At 40.1% G+C, this 25326-nt stretch overlaps 1 protein-coding gene across 1 annotated transcript in view; it reads right to left on the reverse strand.

Moving 5' to 3' along the window:
* Positions 1-20769: 20769 nt before the first annotated feature.
* Positions 20770-25326, reverse strand: part of plek (pleckstrin) — a 9648-nt gene continuing 5091 nt past the window's right edge. The window contains exons 2-9 of the mRNA XM_008279537.1: positions 23632-23787; positions 23232-23413; positions 22727-22818; positions 22444-22628; positions 21666-21770; positions 21337-21420; positions 21172-21241; positions 20770-21082 (exon numbers count right to left, since the gene is read on the reverse strand). Coding sequence (XP_008277759.1) covers positions 20943-21082; positions 21172-21241; positions 21337-21420; positions 21666-21770; positions 22444-22628; positions 22727-22818; positions 23232-23413; positions 23632-23787 — 1014 coding nt within the window. The 3' untranslated portion in view covers positions 20770-20942. The remainder of the gene's footprint in view (positions 21083-21171; positions 21242-21336; positions 21421-21665; positions 21771-22443; positions 22629-22726; positions 22819-23231; positions 23414-23631; positions 23788-25326) is intronic.

Here is a 25326-nt window from a genome sequence, read left to right on the forward strand (position 1 = left end):
TATGAGCTAACTTAACAACTATGACAACTATTAATTTGACCAAGTTGCTCAAATTTTCTGTTTATTTATAAGTAATTTGCAATAGTAGTAAATTCTTCTTGTCCAAATAAATCATCATCTGCTGCAGTGATGAAATGGCTGTGTGTTTTTGGTCAAAATCCACATTCATGTTTTGAGAAATGCATTTTTAAGGAAATAAAAACTGTGACTCGGTTATGTTTTTTGCTTAACATTTACATACTGTATTTAGGAAGCAGTGACTGTTTCAACTCACATTTGAACGAGCTCCAAACCATTAACCTGTAAAGCAGAAGCAGCAGTCACGTGTAATTGTTCTCTGGAACACAATTACTGTGAATTGCACATGTTGACCTTCTTTCTTATCAACCTCATTCCACTATATGTGTCACACTTATTGTTCTAAAACGAGCTTAGTCAGGCTTCTCCTCATTTGGCCATTAGTCTCTTGTTTAGTATGTTGACAGCCTGCGAAAGATTGTCGCCTCTTATGGTAATTTTCTTACGGGCTGTTGTTTGATGCTGGGAAATGTTTACTTTGCCATTATCATTGCGCTTGCTTATTGCCCCCATTAGTCACTGTGCTCTCGTCCCTGTAGGTGAAGTCTCAGTGCGAGCGAGCCTGTTTGTTTTTCCCCCTCTCTTTCCTTGAAAACGTGCTATTAAACTGTATAAATAAATACCTTCAAACACATTTATTCTTCAGCTCAGTTTTCCCTTGTTTGGCTTTTTCTTGGTGAGGTTCAAGTGTTTACACAGCGCCATTGCGCCTCGAGATTGTATTTCTTGCTAGCCCTGAAGCTGCATATTTTCCTCCCCTCCACAGAGGTTTGCAGTGACACTCGACATTTTCATACATATTATTATTTTTGTTTGTGTGATGAGTAAAAAAAAAAAAAAAAAAGCAATCATTTGCGCTTTCATATTTGTCTCATCTAAAATGGCAAAATGATGCAAGGGACTGCATCCCCTGCAAGTCCTCTTGATATTAAACACTAAAGAATAGAAATAGGTCTGTATAAAGAATACAAAATGTGCAGTTAATTTTCTTTTTTAACAATCCCTTCGATTACTATAATACCACTAATGTCACAGCTCAGCGTAAAGAAATTAGGAGGTTTGGCCACGATTTAAGTACAAATTTTAGGAGCAAATGGCAAATGGTCTGCACTTATATAATGCTTTTCTACCTTTGCAGCACTCAAAGCGCTTTACAATGTTTCTCATTCACCCATTCACACACACATTCATACACCAATGGTGACAGAGCTGCCATGCAAGGTGCTGCCTGCCATTGGGAGCAACTTGCCCAAGGACACTTCGACTGTGGAGGGGCCGGGATCAAACCGCCAGCCTTACAGTCAGAGGACAACCGCTCTACCGCCTGAGCCACCCTGGAGCAAACTGCTTCAGTATAAGATTATGCATGGATATTCATATAAATATCAAACCGATTTAATAACAACTTGCCAAACAGTGTACAAGTGTAATCATTTATTTAGCCATAGTTGCAAGACCCCAGTGAGACCAGCTATGGAAAGCATTATTTTACATTATGCATGTTGCAGCCTCATATTCTCTGCATCTGAGTATAGAGAGTTTTCATATTTGTTTCTTACTTGAAGGCTGCACGGTATAGTGTATTAGTTTGAGTCATGACCAGCTGGCAGCATGGGAGTTGAAATAACAAGTTTGATCCTGCTCCAGGAACACAATATACGGTGCATAGCTTTTCTTTAATGTTTACTTATTTTCATGTGTCTAGAACAAGTGTCCAGCTTTCCTTTTCCACGTGCATTAAGAATTGTACTACGAGGGGAGTGTCACTGATGTTCAGACATCATGTGGCATTGAGGTATTGCTGGACTTCTACCATGGGGATCGGCCAGCAGTGACAGCACACCCCATAACAGCAGGGGTGAGCAGGTTATGGTCCACTACATGATGCTTGCATGAACTCGGCTGATTTTCTTGTTCTTTTTTTATTATTATTATTCTTTCCATCAGTGCTAACAGCAGGAGCTCCAAAATGGTTTCTCATCTGCCTGAGTCCAGCGTTTGTAATGCAGTTACCTAAAAACATTCACCTTGCTCCACCATGCTTTGAATTTATGTCCACAACACAACCAAACAGCACTGTATGAATGTGACTTCACAGCTTTACAATTTCTGTTACATGTCAAGTCTTAACTACATTGAGACTGAATGTATCTCAAGTATTCTTTTGTGATTCCCTTGTTATTGTCTGTTTCTATTTTCTCTCTTCTCCTGTGTCGAACATATCCAGGCACCTCCTGGACAATGGTGATTATCAGCTCATTAAGTCAGTCTGTGTTTTCTGAGTCTCGCTATGAGTGAATTTACATAAAACTGGTGGAATTGGCACCTGATAACTAGCAGCAGACAGGGCTTACAGCTGCATATTTCTAACACTAATACATTAACGAACTATAATTCAAAACAAAAGTGAGTATATATAATAAAAAAATAATAATACAGTCTAAATAGCGATGCAGTTAAGTCAGTGAAAGCTGGCAAAAAAAATGATTGCAGGGTGGGCAAATGTGTAAATTCATTGGCTTATCAGAATTACTGTGCTATATAAGGCACAGGTACATCTGACTATAATTATGTTGTGCGTATTTAATTAAATTAATGTGTTGCTTAGATACCTTCTTACAAGACAATTTTAGCCTTGTTCTGTCAGCTGAAATACCAGGAAGCACATAAAGAAACGATATAAAAGCCATTCAGACAAGCAGGCTTACTTGCAGATCTTTTGAGGTCTACCAATGCGAGGCTTCAGTGCTATAAACTCTCTGATTTTGTCGCTAATGAATCTGCTCGCAGCTCTAAAATCTCGCCCTTAGAGACCTTCTCGCTGCATGTGCACCGAGCTCCGTGGAACCTACCAGGAATGATAATGCCTTTTCAGATCGTTCCATTAATCGCAGCGATAGTGGAAATTCTCTGGCCATTGTAGTTCTGCTTTTTTTTTGTATTTCTTTCCATAAACGGTCTTTTTTTATTTTTTATTTTTTTACGAATAGCATTCTCTATCTGCCTCAGATTCACGCTTGTCTGCCACCTTGCATGCTCAACTCAATCAAGCCATCCGTCCGTCAGCCCATTCTCATCCACGGCTTTTCGAAGCCCCCCAGCCTCCCTGCTCTCTCTAAGCTCCACTCCTCACCAGATCAACCTCGCTCTCCTCTACCCACAAACCACTGCTCAGCCTGTCTCCAGTCCTCTCCGCTTCTCCGCCTGCCGTCATTCACCTTTTGGCCCTAAGTTGTTGCAATAAATATTTTGAAGCTCTTCTTGAGTCTGTGTGGGTCCTCCATTTGCTGAATCCTAACAGTGAGGGCTTTGTACAACTGCACATCTGCCATCCGCCTCAGCAGTTCATTCAACAGCGCTGCCTCACGTCAACCAACCAGCAATTATATAGCATGAATGTAATTGGAAAAGCCATTTAGTGGTACAGAAACCTACTTTCTAGCAATCTGCCGCTTTCACAGTGTTTGACAGTGACAAACAACCCCATCTGTTGTGTTAAATAGTCCCCTCTTTGACATATTTTAATCATTCGCTCGTTTTCTATTGGACAGAAATAAATTATACCCAGGATCCAGTTCTGTTTCGATGTTTTATCATTCATTTAATTTCATCTATCGTCAACTATGTATATATTTTTACACTTCTTGGTCTTAATAACTCAAACTGTGATTGAATTGTGTTTTCACTTGTTGCTTTGGGCACAATACATCAAAACAGCAAATTATTAATAACTAGTAATTGCATTTGCAGTATACAAAATATATCAGCTTGCATTTATCAATGTTTGGGAGAGCAAACTGAAACAGAAGCCTAATTTTATTTCATGGCTGAATGCAACTTGTTCTTGTATTCTACACATGCAGCAGACATCTTTAATAAATGCTGCTGTAGGCCTGCTTGAGATAAGTGAGCTGCCTATTACATTAACATAACTAGATAATGCAAGCTAGTCTGATCATTTTCAATCCACAGAATCAATAAAGTCTGATTTAATCAATTTAATGGATTTATTAAAAAGACTGGTCCATTCATATAATTTTTTTCACATTAATATTCTCTCCTCATTTAGTGCTACCGTAACACCACCACTCCTACATGTATCACATTTATTTACAGGGTTTCATCGTGATCAGCTGGCTGTTTTGAACAGAAAAGCGGGTTGTCAGTGTAGATTAGATCCTGTTATAGCTTCTTTTTCACATTCTGTCCATAGATATCCATCACAGTCTGACTCTGTAATGCCTATAAAATGCTTTTGATTCAAATGAAGGCCTTTGTATGTATGAATGAAACCATAGCTAATGCTTACATACATGTGCACCCATGGCAACGTTCAAACCACAGAGCACCCCCCACATCATTACAAATCCCAATCTAAGCCCTGAGTTTTATGAGCACGGCTTTATGTCTTTGAAAATATCTGGATGGCTCTCAAGTGGTGAAGACATTATGCAAATTAGAGAAAAATATGGTGGTGACATTTCACTTGAGGTAATAGGGGTATAATTTTACTCAGCCACTATTCTTATGTTTTCCACGTTCTGACCCTTGCGGTGTGATGTTTGTTTGCAGGAATGATCAAGGATGTGTCTCGCTCTTTAAACCCTCAGTTTAACCTGAGAGCAGGGTGACTCTATCCAGAGAACCAAACCTGACATTAACAAAATATTCTCCCTGATGTTTACTCCCCACTTTCCCAAATATGCTTGGCTTGAACTTCACTGAACATGTTAACCCATTCTTACCACAGCAATCGGGCTGTTTGCTGTAATAAACGCTTTCCTTAAATGGCAGGATAAGTCTGTCCAGGAGGCTGCATTTGACATTAACAAGAAGTTGCTTCTTTCCTTTCTTTTCTCCTCCTTGCTGCACATTATGAAGAGGACTTTCCAGGTAACAAATAGAGCCTTCTTCTCTTTAAATGAGGACTGCATTTTTGATTGCACAATTTGCTTCTACATTTCTCTGTTCATTTAAACTGTTATATTCCTTTGGAAGAAAACTCACCAAATGGCATCAGTTAGGGCAATGAGGTTATCATTCCTGCATTTAATTTTTTGAAAGCAAAAAAACATCAAAGTAAAATATATCTTGAGTATCAAATACTGACAGTCTGTAGCCTTGAAATGTGGCCCTAATGCTTATATTGCTCTTTCATGGACGGCAATAGCTGTAATCATCTTGAATTTGCACAAATGCTGATGTAGAGTGACAGCAAACAACTCTCAAAATGTATTAAAATATCCATAAAATCTTCTCAAACCACTCTTGTTGACATTTGTTGTCCTAGATTTGTTTTATTTTATGCAAGAATGTATGTTATATATACATATATATATATTAGAAATGCATAATATCAAAATTCAGTGAAACACATCCAAATTACTTGCATATAATCTTTGCCTATAGATAAGGAAACTGTGACTCAATAAACCTTTGCAATTGCATCTATCTATGTGCATCTTTCATGCACTTCTGCCTTAAAAATGTTAACAGGAAATGCTCAATGTGTGTAGATTTTTCTCCAAACATTGCACCCCTTCATTTCATAAGGAAACAGAAGCAAGCCATGCTCTTTAGATTAACAGGTGGATAGGTCTTGCCAGGAGCCAGCAGCGACCAAATGATTATTAAATGTCGAACCAGAGCTGTTGACCCCTCTTGCCTTATATCGCAGTTTAATGCTCGTGCATTTCCCTACCCTCATGGCCCACAGCTTTGCAGGCGGAAGACATCCTGTGACAGCAAATCATTAGCTGGTCATGAATAATGATTCTGATTTCAGGCTGAGTTTGTGCTCACAAGAGAACAATTTGATCAATACTGTTTCTTTAAGAGCTTAAACGAAGACCTGTCCCAATGATTCTTTATTACGCAAGGTTGCAGGTGTCGCCAAACAGCAGTGTGTAACCTGAGAGGTTGTCATGTGTTTTAAAGCACAGTCTCCCTGTTCACTGCCCATAAAATTAGTTGTAACCTCAACTTTTTTATTCTCTTATACAGACAAATCTATATCTCCTATTTAACAATATATGCAATTGCTTTAAAACTAAATTGTTTTGGTATTTTACCTTTTGTCTAATTGGCTCAGTTTAGGCTCTCAAGAATGTTGTTGAAGCAGTGGAAGGCAACATCCATCCATCCATTATCTATACACCGCTTAATCCTCACTAGGGTCTCATGGGGGCTGGAGTCTATCCCAGCTGACTTAGTGTGAAGGCAGGGGACACCCTGGACAGGTCACCAGTCTATCACAGGGCTACACTTAGAGACAGACAACCAAGCACACTCACATTCACACCTACGGACAATTTAGAATCACCAATTAACCTCAACATGTTTTTGGACTGTGTGGGAGGAAGCTGGAGAACCTGGAGAGAACCCATGCTGCACGGGGAGAACATACAAACTCCATGCAGAAAGATCCTGGTGCCCCCACCGGGAGGCAAGGCAACAGTGCTAACCAGCTGCGCCACCTTGCAACCTTAAATGTTTCTTGTTCAGAAAAAAATATACCCCACTTATTTTTGACAGGCCATTTATTTTCACTCTTTTGAAAGTATTCCGATATCTCCACTTCTTAGACACTCTATTGTATTGTAGAATACATTTTGAATGAAAAAAAACCCAGCTTTTTCCATAAATCAATCCTGAATGGTGACAGAGTGAAAGAACGTAGTTGTTTTTTTTCAAATTTATGTAAAAACGAGCAACCTAACTGGAATCCACCTGTAGCAAATTGACTGGCTTGGTCACACTTTAGAAAGGCCCAGTGTAACAACTCAGCATTTCACCACCAAAACAAGCCCTGTAGAGCACCAAGATAAAACTGTGGTGACCTATAGATGAGAACAAGGATATAAAACCATCTTTCAAGCTTTGAGTGTTCCCAGGTCACAGCAGCCTCAATCAATGTGACATGAAATAAGTTTGGAAACACCAAGGTAACTTCTGAGCGAGCAGATCTTTGAACAAGGAGTTAAAAACGATGCCCCTGACAGAGCGTCAGAAGTCTTCTGCAGAGATAAGCGAATCTAACGGAAGAACAGCCTTCTTAACAGCGCTTAATCATTTAGGCCTTGATGGTAGAGTGGCTCAACAGAAGCCACTTTCTGTAAGAGGAATGACATCCTGCAGTTTGTCAAACAGCAGTTTAAGGACTCTCAAAGCTTTAGAAAAACAATAATCTGGTCGGATGAGACAAAATTAGACCTCTTTGGGCAGAACTATCTTTGTTAAAAGGAAGGCACTGCTTAGCACCTGCTAATACCATCCAAACAGTGAAGCAAATACAGAAAACCTGCTCCAGATTACAGCAACCTGAGACTGGGGGCAACAGCTTGCCTTTGAGCACAACAAATACACAACTATAAAGGCAAGACAACACTGGATAAGTCAGTCAAGAGACAGTCAGGACAAGATTCTGACTGTCCTTGAGTGGTCCAGCAGATGGATGGCAGATCAAAGATGCTAATCATCCAATCTGACTGGTATTTGAGAGGATGTTTCAGGAAGAATCGCTCCCAAATTCAGTTATGCAAAGCTTGGACAATCAAAGCTGTTATTATTGCCAATGGGCCTTCTACTCAAGCTAAATTAAGGGTCTAAATACTTTTGCAAATGACAATGTTTGTAATGAATTTGCAAAACATTCGAAAAAGATGTTCTCACTTTGTCATTTGCTTGTAAGTTACTGAGAGAAATGTAAATGTTACCAATTTAAAGACAAGCCTATATGTTGTGCACGGTAAATGAACACGACAATGTTACAGGTCATACTTAAATATGGTGTCATTCGAATCTTAGCGACAGCATCACATCTACAGATCGATATATTGTTTTTGACTTCAGCCCCACTAGGCACAAACTCTAACAGGAACCCGTCCGTTCCACTATGTCATCAGTTGTTAATGTGGCTCTGGCCTCCCATGAGGCCAGCATGGCGATGACAGCCTGTCAAGGAATCCAGCCGCTCTGGAGCTTTAGAGGGTTTGAGCAGGGCGAGTAAACAAAGCAAAAACACGTGTACGAGTTCTCATCACTTAGCAGCTCCCTGCCGAGACCTTCCATCAATACCAATCTCACCAGCTAAAATACCAGCGGGCTTGAAATCTTTGTCAATCACATTTTTCCATCACTGCGTGGGTCTGAAGGCTCATTGTCAGACATGGAGACGCTGTGTTTATATAGCAAATGGATTACTTATAGCATGTGGACAGAGTCATCAAAGCCACAATAGACCAAACGTATGGCATTAATGAAACAAAGCCTTATCTTTAGGATGAAGATGATGTTTTCCAGAGCGAAGAAAAACAAATGTTTACTCTGCCACTGCGCTTTAATAGTGTTCTTATCCTATTATTATAGAGGAAACTTTCCTTTGACATTATGTCAGCTGTGATGTCGTATCGCCAGGTAAATAGACAGAAAACAACAACTTGTCATTAACACACTAATACCAATGTATTGGGGTCTGGGGTGACCAAATGCACTTAATCCTTCCTGAGCAGTTTCAATAAACGGAAGGAGATGCTTCCTCATGTGCTCTGTCAACAACCCGAAAAGTTTATTTTCCATTATATAAGATAAGATTAAAATACTGCAGGGGGAGGAATATGCCAGTAGAAATTTTAGAGAGTTTGCTCCATTTCTCAGAGCTTCAAGATGCTGTAATAAATAAAGAATCTATCCTCATAAATAAAGGTTAGAATGATGTCTGCTGCTGTTTTTGCTGGGATCTAACATGATGACAGGATAGTACATGAGCTTTTAAGATTAAATATAGACTGTACTTGGGATAAAGTTGCTTTTTGTATCAACGAAGAGTGTGTGTTTTCATACGCTTTGGGAAGAAATAGTATTTCGCTGTGATTTGTTTGTTTCTTTTGATAGTTTATTTGAACAGCAGTCCATTATCCTGTTAAATATGTCGGAGGGGATTAGGGTTAAAGCATATTAAACATTAATTAGCAGTAGTGCTCTTATGAAAAATGGAATTTTTGACCTGTTGTGTTATCCTCTTGTGTCTTCGCAAATGTTGTTTCTTAACATTGTGTAACACTGGCCATTTATTGTGACCTTGACAATTGCAGTACAAATTCAATGAGTCATGGAGGAGCCCTCAGAGTAATGGAAAATTAAGTGTTCTGGTTTGCCGGCTCTGGGAATAGATTCTCCTTTCACCCCAGGGATAAAAGGAAAACACAGAAAATAAGGAAAATAAGGATTCTTCACCTTGTTTGCTTTGCTTTGCTTAAATCTTTTACAGATCTGTGCTCCGGTAAGAAAGCACACTGAATTAATGTCGTGAGTGGTTTAAAATCTGTCTCATTTAAATGGTGGATACAAAATTACACTTAGCAAATAAATATATAACTCAACTTAAAGTAATAATAGTAAGAAACACTCACATAAACATACACACAGTTAGTGATACATTTTACAGGTTATTATTACATTTTACAGCCAAAATGTTAGAATCAATAGAGTTATCTCTACAAATCAAGTGTTTCCCGATGAAGGTTTTACTGGGGGAATAATTCATTTTTGCCAAAAAGAAATTTGATAGATATACATCTTATTCCAGTTAACTGTCAAAGACTCTAAGGCCTCATTATCACTACTGTATGGAGGACAAATCAGAAAATGTACTCGAATAGAATCTCTTCCTCTATCTTCTCTTCAAAGTTTGAACTTCGCTGTGAAGAATGATATATGTTTGACACTACAAGGCCTTTTGTTCAAAGTTCCTCTGAGTTCATTTGGAGTCTGATCATACCTGATTCATAACATCGCAGCTACTTTGAAAGTCAAGTCTGGTCTCATAGGCAACTTGCACAAGTCTGATGTGAAAACTTTATTGTGGAAATTTCGACATACATTAAGAATGAAGTTTGAGCAAAGTAGGAAACTTTCTGTGTTTGGTAATGAGAGATGTGGGCTTATTCATAGCTGCTGGAGGATTTATTGATGCCATAGGGTATTTCCAATGCAATTTCAAACATGCCTGCAGTTGATCTTTGAATTGAAGCGCTAGAATATTATTTCTTGTCTAAAATACTTCCTTTGTGTTAGCTGAAAAAACCTAAAACCCCAAACAGACAAAATAAGCATCACAATGGTGGTTCTCAGCTTGCTTTGTTAACCAAGGCATTCTTCATTGCGTTTGATGTGTCATTTGACTCTTCTTCTGCACAAAACGGAACTATCCCTACTTCAGTCAGGAGAAGTAAGTTGTTATTATGGGGAACTATGAGGAAAAGGTAAAAAGAGCTGTTATTGCAAATGGCCCAAGAGAAGAATGAAAGAAGCGGAGCTCTTAAACTTAGACCCCCAACAAAGCCTCCTTCAAAAAGGGGTAAAATCAGAAGACTGACCAATGTGGGGATCTCAAGCGTTGGAGCAGATATAAGCTAACTTACGAAGACCCATAACCCTTTGCTTTACTCTGTGTCTCCAGCTGCAGGCTGACAAAGCTGCTCCAGTGATTAAGGCATGGCACAACAATAGGATGGAGGCCCTGGACAAAATGGAAACAATCTAAAGTGTAAGAGGAACAAGGATTGGGTAGCATCTTGACCAGACACCAACAAAGCTCAGATTGCCATCTTGTTCAGTTTTGTTTTGCTTGAGTAACCAACTCAGGCACGCTTTGGAAATACAGTAAGGGTTGAATACAGAAGGGTGGCAATGTGGATTAATCCTTGTGGGTGTTATATTGATTTCTGCACTGAAGAGAGCTGAAGAAGCTATCAAAACACTGATTCCATCATCTGTGCCAGATTAGCAATGAATGGATGAATCCAATAAATTGCTGAAGATGGGAAGAGCAACTTAGTGAACTATGAGAAACAACAGGTTGTTTAGAAAGGAACCATGTTCTGGCAAAGGAACTCCCACAAACTGGCAGAAGGAACAATATCTGTGTAGAGCTGAAGGTCATCTGGGTGGGACATTTGATTGTGGTAGAGGAAGGTGACACTATTCTGGTTAACGAGGGGTGCTGCTGGAGAAGCATCTTCAATAAGATGTCAAGGACAACTGTGTCCAGAGCTGAGGGTGTAGATGATGCAAGTGAAAGCAAGTGAGAAATGCAACAGTGACCTTATGAAATGATGACCAAGGTTACTTGATAGGCTATATGACACCGGTAACTCAGCAACAACGGAAGGCGGTTGCTCGATGAAGCAGAGGAATCATGCGTGACTGGTATCCTGATGCTTGTTATGTAAGTGTGCAATTGGTGAAATGAGAGAAGTGGGGTCATAGTGCTGGAAATGGAGGTGGGAGGTTGTTGGGATTAGAAGATTAAAAAACAAAAAACAAAAAAGGCATCGAAGATGGCTTCTTGGTGCCAGTATTGCAAACCACTGGTGGTTAAAGTGGGGGACAGAGGTTGGTATAACTGGCATCCCATTGCCAGAAATGAGAGCAGAAGATTGTTGGATGGTATGGGTAGGGGAAACTGGCATCCTGGAATCCATCCAGAAAGAAGAACAGGGGATTGTTAATGTGAGTGGTAGGTAAGACCAACTGGCATCCTGGTACCAGCAATAAGAGCAGTAGGGTTGTTGGAATGGGAGAAGGAGGGTAGTGAAGCTAGCATCCTGGTGTCGGAAATGAAGAGGATGATTGTTGACCTGGGGTACAGAAATAGGTTGATAGAGGAAATGTGGAATAGAAAAGAACAAACCTGGCAACCTAGGTGGAGCTACAGGGAGTGGGTGATGTCAGTCACAGTGTTTGTGGGACAGAGGATTGTTGTAGCTGATCATGTTTTTAAGGCAATGGAAGTTTGTCAGAGGTTGAAATTCTACAATTCTACAATTTCATGTTGTAGACGCTTTTATCCAAAGCAACGTACATCTGAGAGAGGATACAACACAAGCAAGGATCTAGTCAGGAAAAACAATCTAGATAAGTGCCATAGAACAAGTTCAAGTGTCATGGGGTGTTGATGCTACTAGCAGGCTGTGTGGGAGGTAATACATTTTTGTGTGTGTGTGTTTGTTTTCAGTCTGGGCTGCAAGGTGGAACGGTGGTTAGCATCGTTGCCTCACAGCAAGAAGGTCGCCGGTTCGCATCCCGGTGAGGACACCCGGCATCTTTCTGCGTGGAATTTGCATGTTCTCCCCGTGCAGCGTGGGTTCTCTCCGGGTTCTCCGGCTTCCTCCTATAGTCCTGAACAGCAAGGTGACGCGTGCTGTTTTTGGCTAGTTGAAACCAGACGAGGTTTGACCGTGGATGCGAAAAGGCCTGCCAGTAAGGAGCTGCAGCAGTCAATGCGTGATATTATGAGAGCTTATACCAGGAGTTGTGCTGCATGTTCAGACAGCAAAGGTCTGACCTTCCTGATGTTGAACAGGTCAATCGACACGACCGAGCAACAGGGGCCACAAGAGCCTTGAAGGTTAGTTAGTCATCAATCATGACACCCGAGCTTCTGGCAGAAATAATTGAACTTTATTGTTGGTGCGGTGGCAAGCATCTCGTTGCTCTGTTAAAGCCCTCTGAAGACTCACGGAGGATATAGTCAGGGGATCCTTTGGGAGTGTTAGAGCGTGACTAACATTTCTGGGTAACATGAAAGGCTAAGTGGGCTTCTCCGGATCAACGCCTGCCTTGGACCATGGCTGGAGCATGTGGAAGTTGACAAGGGAGTTATTACAGTGTGGTGCTCTCTGAGTGGAGCCTCCACAGTCGTTGTTGCTAGGTGAAGAAGAGCAACAAGATAAGAATTCCTCACTGTGCCCTCTAATTGCATTGCGGCTAATTAATGATATTTGTTGTTTTATGCTCGAGAAGCGGGAATGCACGGCAAACGAGAACAGAGTTACAACACACGCCAAAATTGATCGACGTACGGAAGGAACTGGAGTGTTTTACTTCAGATTAACATTTTACCAACATCATGAAGGATATGTGACCGAATCAAAACAGAATTAATGGTTGAACATTCTCTAGACTTATCACTTCTCTAATCTGTGATCTATCAGCTGCAGAGTAACTCAGACTTGACAGCAAATCAGGGAACAGCATTAAAACATTTTCTGCATCACCAACTAACTGCATGTAGGTCCCTCAGGCTAGGTGGAACTGAACATATAACAGATTCCTTCTACTGAGAATCTGTATCACTCATTGAGAGAATGGAAAATAATTAGTAAAAGGCTGATGCTTCTTACTGACTATTTAAATCCAAAATTCCAAACAGAAAGCCCTCAGTGGCAGGTTACCTGTGTAATGTAAATTATCACTGTGATCTCGCCAAACGAAAAGAAATCCAACGATGTGACAGCTCTGACTTTAGGCTCAACATATGTCACTAACCCATTAATCTCGCTTTGTAAAACACTGCTCTTGTGAGAAAATAGTTTTGAACCAAAGCAAACTTGCTTCCGCATTTATACTCAGTTCTTTGTGTCACGTGTTTGCTTTCTCTACTCTGAGCCTGGACAGTTGCCTCTACTGCAGCGGGACAAACTGGGGTGAAATGAGGTCCTGTTACTCTGTCAGATATTTTTTTCCTGTGTGGGATGTAAATATTCCAGACTAAAATCCGTCCCAGTCTGACCTTTGGAATGACAAATTATGTGTTATTTCAAGCATCTTCTCTTTTTTTTGTTCAGTGAAACATGCAAACTCACGGAGCGTTACTTTGCAAGGCTTCTCGGAGCAATGACGTCTTTGGTCTTTTGTTCATTATATTTCAAGTTTTTACTGCCTAAACCTAACTCCAGGGTTAGTATATCATAAAATGCTCATGAGTTGTTTTTTTTAGTTCACCTTGGAAGAGTCTTGTCAAGCTTTTACGTATTGAGAGTTTAGCCTGAGGACATAGAATGGGTTGAATTTTGTACGGTTTGAAAAGCCTTTTCTATTCATGTGTTAATTTATCATTTGTAAACACATTTTGTTCCAAAAAACGTTGTTGTTCTTCAAAGTGCTGAGAAGATTCCTGGTGTATGCAGCAATTAGTCAGTTTTGGTGCAGATGTGATTTTTAATTTTATTTCTTATTTTTTGAAACAGTTCTTTTTGTGAATACAAAAAAAGAAAGAATGTAGGCTTTATTTTTTAGCCTTTGTTGTTCTTCCACGAGTATCAGCTCTGACCTTTACTACCCCATCAATAGACATCTCAAAGTTTTTTTCACCCATTTTCAAATAGATGTTCGCCTTCCTCTTCTGACAAAAACTTCCATTGTAGTTATTTAAATACTGTTTGCTTTGCTTTTGTCAGGTTTGAAGCACTGCAAACACAGCAGCTGTTCAGGGTCAACTTCCTCCTCACCAGTTCAGTCAGGTACAAGAAATCCATCACCACCAACACTATTATAGACACATGAGCTGTATCTTACACGAACATGATGCCAAGTTACTTTAATTTCCTGGTGTTGGCTCTCGGACTAACCTCTAGGCACTTGGCTGAAAAGCACACAAGCATGCTGGACACTACATTAGGCATTCCATGTTCCTCAGTGCCGAGGCTCACTGTAAGAGCCATAATCAGAAATGGTGGTATAGTCCTCTGGTGAACCCCAGTGCCCAGTGGAAGCGGTTCTGACTGGGGTGAATGGATGTACTGCATATGACCCTGAACCCAAAATGCTGCAATAAAATCTACGCAGTGCTCTGGAGGATATGATAATAAAGCATCTCCAGATCCAGAGACGACTGAGTTATTACATCTCAACTCAGCAGGGACCTTCTGCTCCACCATCTTGGCTTGGTTGGAAATATTTTTTATCATAGCAGAATATGGACATTTGAAATCATATCTGTGGATTTGTCGACTTATATATCAAGCACATATTAACTTTTTTTTTAATCTGCACTCACTTTTAGCACATTTATAGACATTTTCCCTGTTATTTCTCATCATGAAATTAATGCAGAATCAGCAATATTGGACAAGAAGATCAAAGAGTCTCAGATTATGGGTGAGTTGAAATATGAAAAATAAATAAATAAAGCTGTGATGAAAAGTTCCATCTTTGAGCACACATTAATAAAAACATTATAATGCAGAAGTCAACTAGTTATATTTTTCTGAACCATATACACTTGTTACAACAATACAAAACAAAACATATAGAATACTTTATATATATATATGAAATACTTGATCACAACAATGAGGTTTGAAAAAAAAAAAAAACCTTTCATAACTGATTGAACAGGTGTGACAAGTTGTACCACAAAAGCAGAGTATTTCTAGAAAGCCTAGTATAAGTAGAACAGATTTCTGGAGTTTTAAAACGATTCTCAAGTTAAAACTAAGAAAAAATAATTAATATGGCAACATTTTTAATTTTTGGATCCCACTTTGTAGGCTGGAGAAGCAGCTTGAACAGTTACCATACCTACTATACTTATCCTTACTCTTCATCATGTACTAATAATATACTGACACTTTAACTGCACAGAGTCCAGCTTGTGATATTCGTCTTGAAGGCCAAGTTCATTCCCAGTGGAACACAGAGCAAGACTATACTGGAACTTCCACTATAATCATGGGAATAAATTTACCACTGAAGCCTCGCTCACATAAGAGACTAGAAAAAAAACCCTACTACCTTGACAGATCTATGTATTTGATCGTGGGTATACTATACTGATGTCATCCTAACAACCTAATAATTCACAAAGAAATGGCACAAAACTGTATGACAAGTCTCCTTTGAACTAAGGTTTTTGCATCCATAGTGGGGCCTGATAAACAAAAATTGGAATTGAAATTTCAGATAACAGATGGTGATTTGAGATGGAATACTACTATAGATTGTATAAAGTACACTTAATTAAGAGCCTCTATATTCAGCTTTCTTTGTGTGGAGGCAAAGTCCACAGGCTGGAGCTCATTATTTCGAAGGAGGCAAAGAATATACATACATGCATGTCGGTATTTATCAGTTTGCCTAAAATATTCAAGGAAAAGAGGCAGCTGAGTGAATCGTATGGGGAGTATCACTGGTATCAAGCGTACAGAGGGTGTGATGAAGTTTAAACAAACTGTCATGCTTCCTACATTACCAGTTAAAGGATGCCGCCATCGGGGGGGGGAATTCAGTCATCCATGTTATGCGTGAGAAAGGGTCAGTGTTATCTGAGCAAGTGTCCTGTCAGCTCTGTTTCAAACAGCTATTGCTGCGTTAAATGAGAAGATAAAACTGTTGCTCCACATATGCTGGCCTGCATGCTTAATCATTTAAACAGTCTTGGAATACATTGATCTAGAGGAGTTATCAATGTGAATTATTTGTCATTTCAACCAGCAGTATATGAATATGTTGCATGTGTTGCATATACTGAAGTCTCCTCAATTGGTGTTTTATGAAGACGCAGTGCTTCCTATAAGTTGTTAAAACCCTCCCACGTCTATTGAAGTTGGGAAACATTTTGACTTTGAAGGCCGTAGCGTGTGATTCACATCTCTTTCATACTTTTTAAATCTTTCAGTTACCCACCATCAGCGCGGCACCCTGAAGAATTAGACCTGTACATGAATACCGCAAATTTTGTTCCACATTCCCTTTGAAGCATTTTTGGATTGTTGGGCTTCTAATATATTTGAATCCCTGTAGTTCTGCTTCAAATGTTGATTTTTTTTGTTTTATCTAAGGCAACGTAGTGCCTCATCATGTATATTGCAATGCAGTGTTGCCTGTAGTCTGCATATAGAATATAGAAAAACAAATCCTGTAAATATAATAAGAACTTTTAAAATATTTATTACATTTTTTGATGCAAACCACAATTCATGCTACTTAATAAATAATGAAGTTCCCTGGCCATATATTTCCATAAAGAACACATGTTTCGAGAAGATACGTATTACCTGCAGAGTCAGACAGCAAAACCTTTGATGTTAGAACAAAGAAAGCACATGCTCCTTCTAAATGCTGTTAATTAAAAACAGCTCTAGTCTTGCAGGCAGAGTTTATGTCTATTGAACGGTTAAAGGAAGATTTTCATCTTGTAGTCTCAGGAGCTTTGAAGCGCACCACCTGGGCAGGAGCTAAACTGCCATCAAACAGCAGGGTACAGATCCAATCTAAAAGCCATGTTATTTGGGGAGCAGACTTATCTGAAAGTCTCGGGGAGTCTGTCGAAGATGAGGTAAACTTTGTTCCAGACTGGTCAGAAAACTTCTCTTAAAAACTCGATTTGGTAAAATTCTAGGGATGAGTCAGAAGCTGCCTGATGTTTCCGACGCCCAACGTGACGGCAGATGTGGCAAACTCTTCTTTTGAATGTCCATTTTACTCTGAACAATTATAAGGCGTTCTGTTTCCTCCAATTTGGTTGAATAGCGGTTGGAAAACATCAAAACTTTGCAGTGCTATTTTCTTCTGGAAGGATTCTTGGCTTTGTGTCCGCAGTGTTTTGAAAAGCCTGACTGGTAACTGTGCTTGGTCTCAGCAGGGTAAAACTCCATTATGTTGCCTTGAGTCTCACTGTGGTGCCACTCATTTATGCTGCACACGCCTAAAGTGTTGTCACTGACATATATTTCTGCACCTGCTGTTAAACAACTAATATAGCGATTTTATAGAGTAACCTGTTTGGAAAAAAAAGATACGTCAATGACACAGTGAAAAAAATAAATTTCAGACCTGTTGATTGATCCAGAAACATGAAGGCGCTCTACGTCAAAGAGAAAAATTGTGTGATCGCCTAGAATAAAATTTAAAAGTGGTGTCAGTTGGTGGCAGCACAAAGCTGGCCTCCTCATGTTGCTGAAAGAAGGCAACTTGTTGGTTTCTCTGAAAAGCCCGTTTTTCTTCCCCGCATTACATTCAAAATGTGTCCCCCTTTGATTTCTGGTGTCAAAAAGAGAGAAACATAATTTTCAAATGGAGCCACATTGCTGTTGACTGTGTGTTTTCTTACAGTCCTTTTGTTCATTTATTTCTCCCATTGTACAGTGGGTGACGTTTTATAGATTTGTTGCTGTTTTTACTCATGCTGAGGCTCTAAAGATCTCTTAAATCAATTTGTTGAACCCACATACACTTGATATGCTCTCTAGCTTTACTTTAGACATTCAGTGTTGTAGCTTCATATAGTTTTCATCAACATAAAATGCATCAGGATAGTAATTATTATCAATAAAATAGTTTCAGACAGCAGTCATGTGTCAGTCATTGTTTAATATGAAACTAGCTGGTGGTCTGTTAGAATAAAAGCTCACGATCTCCTTCAGCTCCACTGAAAGGACGTGTCGGCTGTGAGAAGCTGCTTTTCCTCCTCCAGGATCAATGTTTTACGCTGTGACTGAAAGAGCTGCTGCGTCTTGGTGCTGTGATTTAATATGCCACCATTGCCGCTTATTATTTGCCTATTAGAAGAGAGTGACAGCAGGACATTTAGAATGATGCCGCCGTTGAATTATTTGTGTTTTTCTCCCGGGTTGGTGGGCTCGACTTCCCTGTTTTGTGGGGGGTTAACTGGAGCAACACGATGTAACCTTTGTTTTTATTTGTTTGTTTTTCCCTGATTCATTCACAGCTCTTTGCTACGCGTCAACTGTCTGTAAAGGCGGAAAAAGAAAAAGGGGTTATGAGTCATTTTACTGTGCACAGCACCCAAGTTTACGTGAGCACAGCTTTTACGGAGCCATGTGCCGGTAAATGAGGATCACTCAGGTGGTATTTTACAATAACTATATTGGTTTGATTGTGGATAGAACACTCACATGGTTCATTTAATTGTCTTAGCTGCGTGCAGTATATTTTGAATGATGCATACGGAGCTTAATGGAAGGACTATGCGTCTTAATTGAAAGGTTGAGTATACTTCATGGAAGCATGACCTACATCTGCTCTTGTTTTTCATTAAGGTTGTTAACATTACACAAGTGTGAATCAGTGTGATTGGTCTGATCCACTTTTCACCATGTTTTTCTTCTTTATATTCTTAATATATAGTAAATTGATCATGAACCAGTGGACCTAAGATCCCACTATGACTCACAGCAGCACTCTTAGGTTGCTATATAGTGCCCTCCTGTGTTTGAATTGTAAAACACACCCGCAGGCAGCCACAATGATGGATGTTTTGTGATTAAGTGCCTGTGATGTTTAGACGAATGATTTGATTACAAAATGTCACCTCAGTTAATTAGTCTTCATTCAGGTTCTTAGAAATACTAATAAGACCTGAAAACAGAAACAGTGCTTGGAAGACACCGAATAAAGAATCGTGTACAAAAAAAACGATTCTAACCAAATTGGTTGCGTTTCAAGCCAGCCATAGCTTGTGCCTTCCCTTTGAAGAAAAAATGAGAAAACACATAAAGCTCACAGCTATCAAATTATCATAATTTTACTCTACAATAATATATACATGCATATTTTTTAAGGACTTCCTGTCTCTGTCCTCCAGTTCAAACCGCACGACTCTGTACTAAAGGGTAGGCAGAAAAAAAAAACAGATGTGTGAACAAGCAAGTGGGTGATTGGTGACCACATGTCTCATCACACATAAAGAGCAACGCTGTGAGAGGGATGCAGCACGTCTTCTTAAACTAAACCTGTTTACTGGTATAAAGTCTTAACGTGGGCTTAATTTAATATGCTCAAGAAAAAGAAAATCACCAAAATAAAATCTAATAAGCATTCTGTCTTATTATAACTTTGGGCTTGTGTTGATATTCTCGGCCGCCGTTCCTTTCAATTATGGCAACACTACTCAGCAAAGTAACTGCTCGCACAGCAATGAAGCGAAAAGGTCGCGCAGGCGGTGTGACAACTTGCCAAGAGGTCTCCAGTTCAGCTACCAAAACCTCCTAATTAAGAGGTACAAAAGGAGAATGCAGCAGAAATCCCTAATCCCTATTTAAAAATGAGATAATACACCTTGAGGCGCTTGTTGTGATAAAACAAGTTTCACAAACTCTACAGAAAGTGCCCGAGGTAAGTACTTTGGGTTCTCAAAAGTTGCTAATGGCTACCAGGGCTGTCTGACATTGTTTTCTGTTTTCAATATGTCTGGGCATTTGTTTTAAAACCTAAATGTCTGAGAACTTTTAATATTTTTTGCAATATCTGACTCAGTTTCCAACCCAAAAGGAACCAACCGACAGAAGTAATGGACAAAATAAGTTGCAATAAACACAACGTTATCATCGGCGTAGCTGTCACGACAGGAACTGAAGTTTTTAAATGTCAACGCGATGCAGCTCAAGCCAGGCGTTTCATGTCACCGCTGAATTATCTCACAGATGCAGCGAGTCTGTAAGATGCAAAGTGACAGTGTGAAAGTGTGAAGGCAGAATGTGATTCGGGGGTTACTGCACACGCAGGAACCGAGTGTGCTCGTGTGATAGCTGTAACTATCTCAAATTTATGAAAGACAAGTGAACAAGAAGGAAATTAGAAAGAGAAACAAAAAACCACAAAGGCGAGAAAAATAAGCCTTAAAACAAAAAAACAACAACAAAAAAAAGTGCTTTCCTTGTAACTGCCCTTCACTGTTGTATTTAGATTCGGGGCATTGTTTAAAGGTTTGTGAATTGGTGCAACACGTAACTGCTTCGGGGCTTTCCAGACAAGCACATTTGTATTTATTATACCAAAATATTCTTGTTGAGTTTCCAAAAGTTTTACCTGGTTATTCATATTTTAGCCATTATTACACCGTTATTACATCTTTGTGTATTGTAACAACATATACATATAAAACAACAGTATATTTGTGGCCCAGTGCACAAGAACATTACAACACTTGTTTGATAGTGTACAGAGAAGTGAGTTTGCCAGTTACTAGAGAATGAAAGAAAACAACCCAAGAGTATGATAGTAAATTCCGTTATGTCATAACTGTGGCTGGCAGATATTCCCCTGCTGCTCCTCTGCTCCTGTTATTTCCCACTTTTTGACACTGCCTGTATTGCTTTGATCCACTCCTTCCTTTCTTCGGCTGTAGCGGCTTGGAGGAAGTAGTGAGTCTCGTCTGAGGTGATGATCTCAAAAAGGTTGCCATCAATGTCGTACTTTTTGGCTGAAACCACGGAAAAAGGGACTTAAAAGGAGTGAAACTACTGCAAGCAAACACCAGTTATAGTTACTCACGAAGGAAGCAACACTCACCGTCAGGCACAAATTCCACAGCTGTGACCACAGCGCCACGGAGGTGGACCGAGCCCAAAGGGTCGTCGCCCTGACAGGAGGCAAAGGAAGGAAGAAAACATGGAGCTGATGTAAAGCTGATACCATTTTGAGCAAATACCAGTTTGTACAAGTCAGTCCATTTACCTTAGTGGGATCATAATAATGCATATAAGCAGGGTCGTCTCTAAGGATGAACTTTCGCACCTTCCAGTTTTTCCTCCTGTGGCCCTGTGACAAAACAACACAGCGAGCTTTATCACATTTGTAGCAATAAACATAACCTTGTGTCAAGCAAATGGGACCCAGAGTTCCTCTTTCAGTGAAAGTGATGACTGGGTTGTTTTTTGTGAAAAACAAGACATCACAGAACAACGCTGTCTTATAAAGACACTTTTTTTTAACACCTTGCAAATGTGTAAGAGCCTTCAGTGCAGCAAAAGCACTGTGACAGTTTTGCTTGCTTTGGGCTTCACCTGTTTAAGTAAACAGCCCTGTTTTATGATGTTTCCTCTGAATTCTTCCTTCAGGAGCACATCTTCATCGCTGGAGTAGCCTTCACAGAAGAACCCGCTGTCGGCCTGCAACAAAGCACAGCCACACACACTAATGTTATACATACGAGGTGTGTTGGACAAGTACAAAAAAAAGCACAAAAGATATATTTCAAACCTAAACTACAAACTACGAGTTTTCCCCTTCAGATGATAAACCAGCACGTCTACAAAGAGATCCTGTGGCGTTTGCTTCATTCAGAGGTGAGAGTTGTGGCAGGAGAAGTCGTGGCTGCTTCACCATGACAACCTGCTCACAATGCCCTGAGCATCCTACAGTTCCTGGCTGAGAAGAACATTGCCGTGCTGGAGCAACCTCCCTACTCACCCCACCTGGCTCCAGGGGATTTTTTCCTCTTGCCCAAGCTCAAGGGGGTCATCAAGGGAACCCGTTTTAAAGACGTGAACGACATCAAGATGGCTGTGACAATGGAGCTGCAGAGGATCCCGGAAGAATCCTTCCAGGAGTGCATGGCGGCATGAATAGAAGGCTGGGGAAGTGTATTAGACTCCAGGGGGACTACTTCGACGAGGAAAACTTGTAGTTTGTAGTTTGGATTTGAAATATATCTTTTGTGACACCAGTCCTGAAACTTTTCTGATCCAAATACTTGGCCTTGCTGTCAAATACATATTTTCTATCGATTATAAAGACACAGTTTTGTTCAAAAACAACTTTGTGACAATGAGCTGAACTTACAAAGTAGTAAAGAGCTTTCGTGTCATCCAAGAAGGCTGTTTGCTCGGCGCTCTCTGCTCCCTCTTTTGACAGGTCACCTGCAGGCTGCAGAAAACCCTCATTCAGGAGCCCTGTTGCTAACATGAGAGCCTCAGGCCTGTTTCTTGCCTTCTCTTTTGAAATCAGCCATTCAACCACTGTTGCACCTGTGCAGAAAATAGGGTGAAAAAATGGTGAGAACATGGTAAGAAAAAAATAAACTTCTTTCACACCTGTAACATCAATAAAACCAAGACAGCAGTACCAGTGAAGCAGTGGTTGAAGACTCGATTCTCCTGCTCCAGTTTTAACTCTTTCACCCCATCCTCCTGGTCTTTCATCAGCATGTACAGCTCACTGAGAAAACACAACGTAAACACTGTCAGTATGTCTGGCCGTTGGATTGCTCAGCACAGGCAGTTGACAATTCACTAAACCCCAATGGCAAATAGTCATGAAGGGGCATAGCAGGCCTGTCAATCATCAGATGTTCTATGCCTCCTGAACCTGCATGGATGGAGCTCTATTTTTAAGCTGGTGGTAAACAAAAACAATGGAAGTTTGTGTACTTTTTAAAGTTTCCAAAACTGAAGTGCAAAAGGTGCAAAAAAAACTAGCAATTCTTGCTAACTTGTTCAATACTTGTGGTACATAATCTGCAAGCGACTGCTAATGATGAATTCAAAGTGGAGCTTGAGGCTTAGATGAGGTCATTACTTAGAATAAATCCATTTATTTCCTCAACAACAGGAAGATTTTAGAGCACATACTTCAGGTTTACGGTCTCGGGCAGCCGAATGGAGCGCCTTGTGGATTTTCTGGCGAACCTCTTCCCTCCCTGCAGGCAGGTGATGGCTCTCTTGATGTCCTTCACCCATAACTCTCTCTCCTCCACGTGCGACGCCTGGAAGAAGTGATCCTGCTTCTTCTCTGTGGTGATCTTGAAAACCAGCTGAATCAAGCACATTTAGTCAGTTATTCTTTTACTTTCACTTTCTCTTAAGCATGAGAAGCATCAACAACATGTAGATTTGCTAACAAATGGCTTCACTAGCAGCCACACATATATTATTCAGAGTTGTAATAACTCATCAATAGTCTGTATTTGGCTCTAATCTCTCAGTACTAGCTCTAATTTTTACTCGATAGGTATACTTGACATTTTCCTACCGTCCTCTTGGCAAAATCCTGACAAGGAGTGATGAGTGTGGCTCCCTTTAGTGGAATCATTCCTTTCGGTGAACTGTCTGTTTTCTTTTTATAGAACTCCACACCATCTTCCGACAACACCACCCACACTGCCTTCCAGGAGTTAAGCACTGTACCCTGCGGATCAATAAGGAAAGTGACAAGAGGCAACCTTGAGGAAAAGTGCAAAAGAACTGGTCGGAGGTGCAGCTGTGTCGTACTAAACCAAACTTTTTGAGTTAACCTATTTTAACATCTCTTTGTCATCGGTAAAGGTGCTTGTCTGTTAGTCTGGTATGTTCCTCGTCTTCTTTAGAATCCAGATTTAACCACCAGTGGCAGCACCATGCATCACATTTCCAACAGTGACCTTTGAAGGTCAGTTGCACGTAAAAATAAACTGAGAGTTAACTTTTTGTTCAGATAATGGCTTATGAAAGAAGTTTTTAGTCCCTGTATGCCTTTTGCTTTGTGTTTCACTTCACAAGCTGCCGTTCGCAACATGAAGTGAAAATAAAGACGGGCCTTAAAAAGGAAAGCAGGCAGTTCTGTCATGTGCTAGCTTCTTAAAAATGCAGAAACGAATCCTCAGTTCTTGTAATAGGTACGAGAGAGAGAAGTCATTTGCTGGGCAACACTCTGTTTCTGTTTTTATGTTGCATTTCACTTGATTCGAGTTTAAACAAATCATTAAGTCCTGTTGCGCCTGCAGTGTCCTCTGCTCCCGTCACTCCCAAAAGCTGGAGTTTAAACAGTGCAGCTTTTTTTTTTTTTTTAAGCTACGCATGCTTTTAAGAAAGCGTAACCTTTAAAGTTACATAACCTGTGTTAGAAACAGAGTCTTCCCAAATATATCTACTGTGACAGACATGCCTACAAGCATTCAGAAAGCTGTGCGCAGAACTGTGGCTGTGCTTAACAAATTCAGCCATGCAGTGGAAAAATCTAATAACTAAAACACGTTATACACAGTGTAGTGTTAGAATACGAGTCCTTAGCCTTCTGAACAGCTGTAGCCGCCGTTCTTGTCATTTACTCGTGTAAAAAAAAATAAGTGGAACTTGTTGAACAACCAAACACTTGATCCCCTCTGAAGCAGTGCCTATTAATGTCAGTGATACACTCAAGCAAGGGTCACATAAAACTGACACTTTGCATTTATTTATAATACATTCCAATAGATTTAGGGGGTTCTGATTAGGTTCCATTGAATAGAACCACCTCACAGGGAGTGACAAGGGGAACCTGTCTTACTTAAACCTCAACATCAAGCGTCTGGTGTTCTCTTTGCTACTGAAATCTGTCTGTGATCTAAAGAGCTCTCAGAAGCCTTAAGAAAAAAGGCGGTGGCTACCCGAGACTGGCAAGAGGTTTAAAAAGGTGTCGTTATTTGAAAGCAATAGATCTACAAATGGATCTACAAGTGATTTTAAATGACTGCCTATCTGTCCAGGACTGGGCGTCCCTGCTAATTGAACCCAAAAGCAGACTATTTGATACAAACTGAAGTTTCCAGTAATCCTGAAATTTCATCACAGGATCTGCAGGTAACTTTTCAGAAAGAATGTAACCTATTTAACCTACATGAGAGTTGTAGACATGTTTGTAGCCCTGTGTGGCTTTTCAGGAGAAAAACCTCAAAGCCAGATGTGAAGCAGTGTCGTGGAAACGTTGTGG

The sequence above is a fragment of the Stegastes partitus genome, unplaced genomic scaffold, assembly GCF_000690725.1.
Source record: "Stegastes partitus isolate 25-593 unplaced genomic scaffold, Stegastes_partitus-1.0.2 Scaffold163, whole genome shotgun sequence".
NCBI classification, from domain to species: Eukaryota; Metazoa; Chordata; class Actinopteri; family Pomacentridae; genus Stegastes; species Stegastes partitus.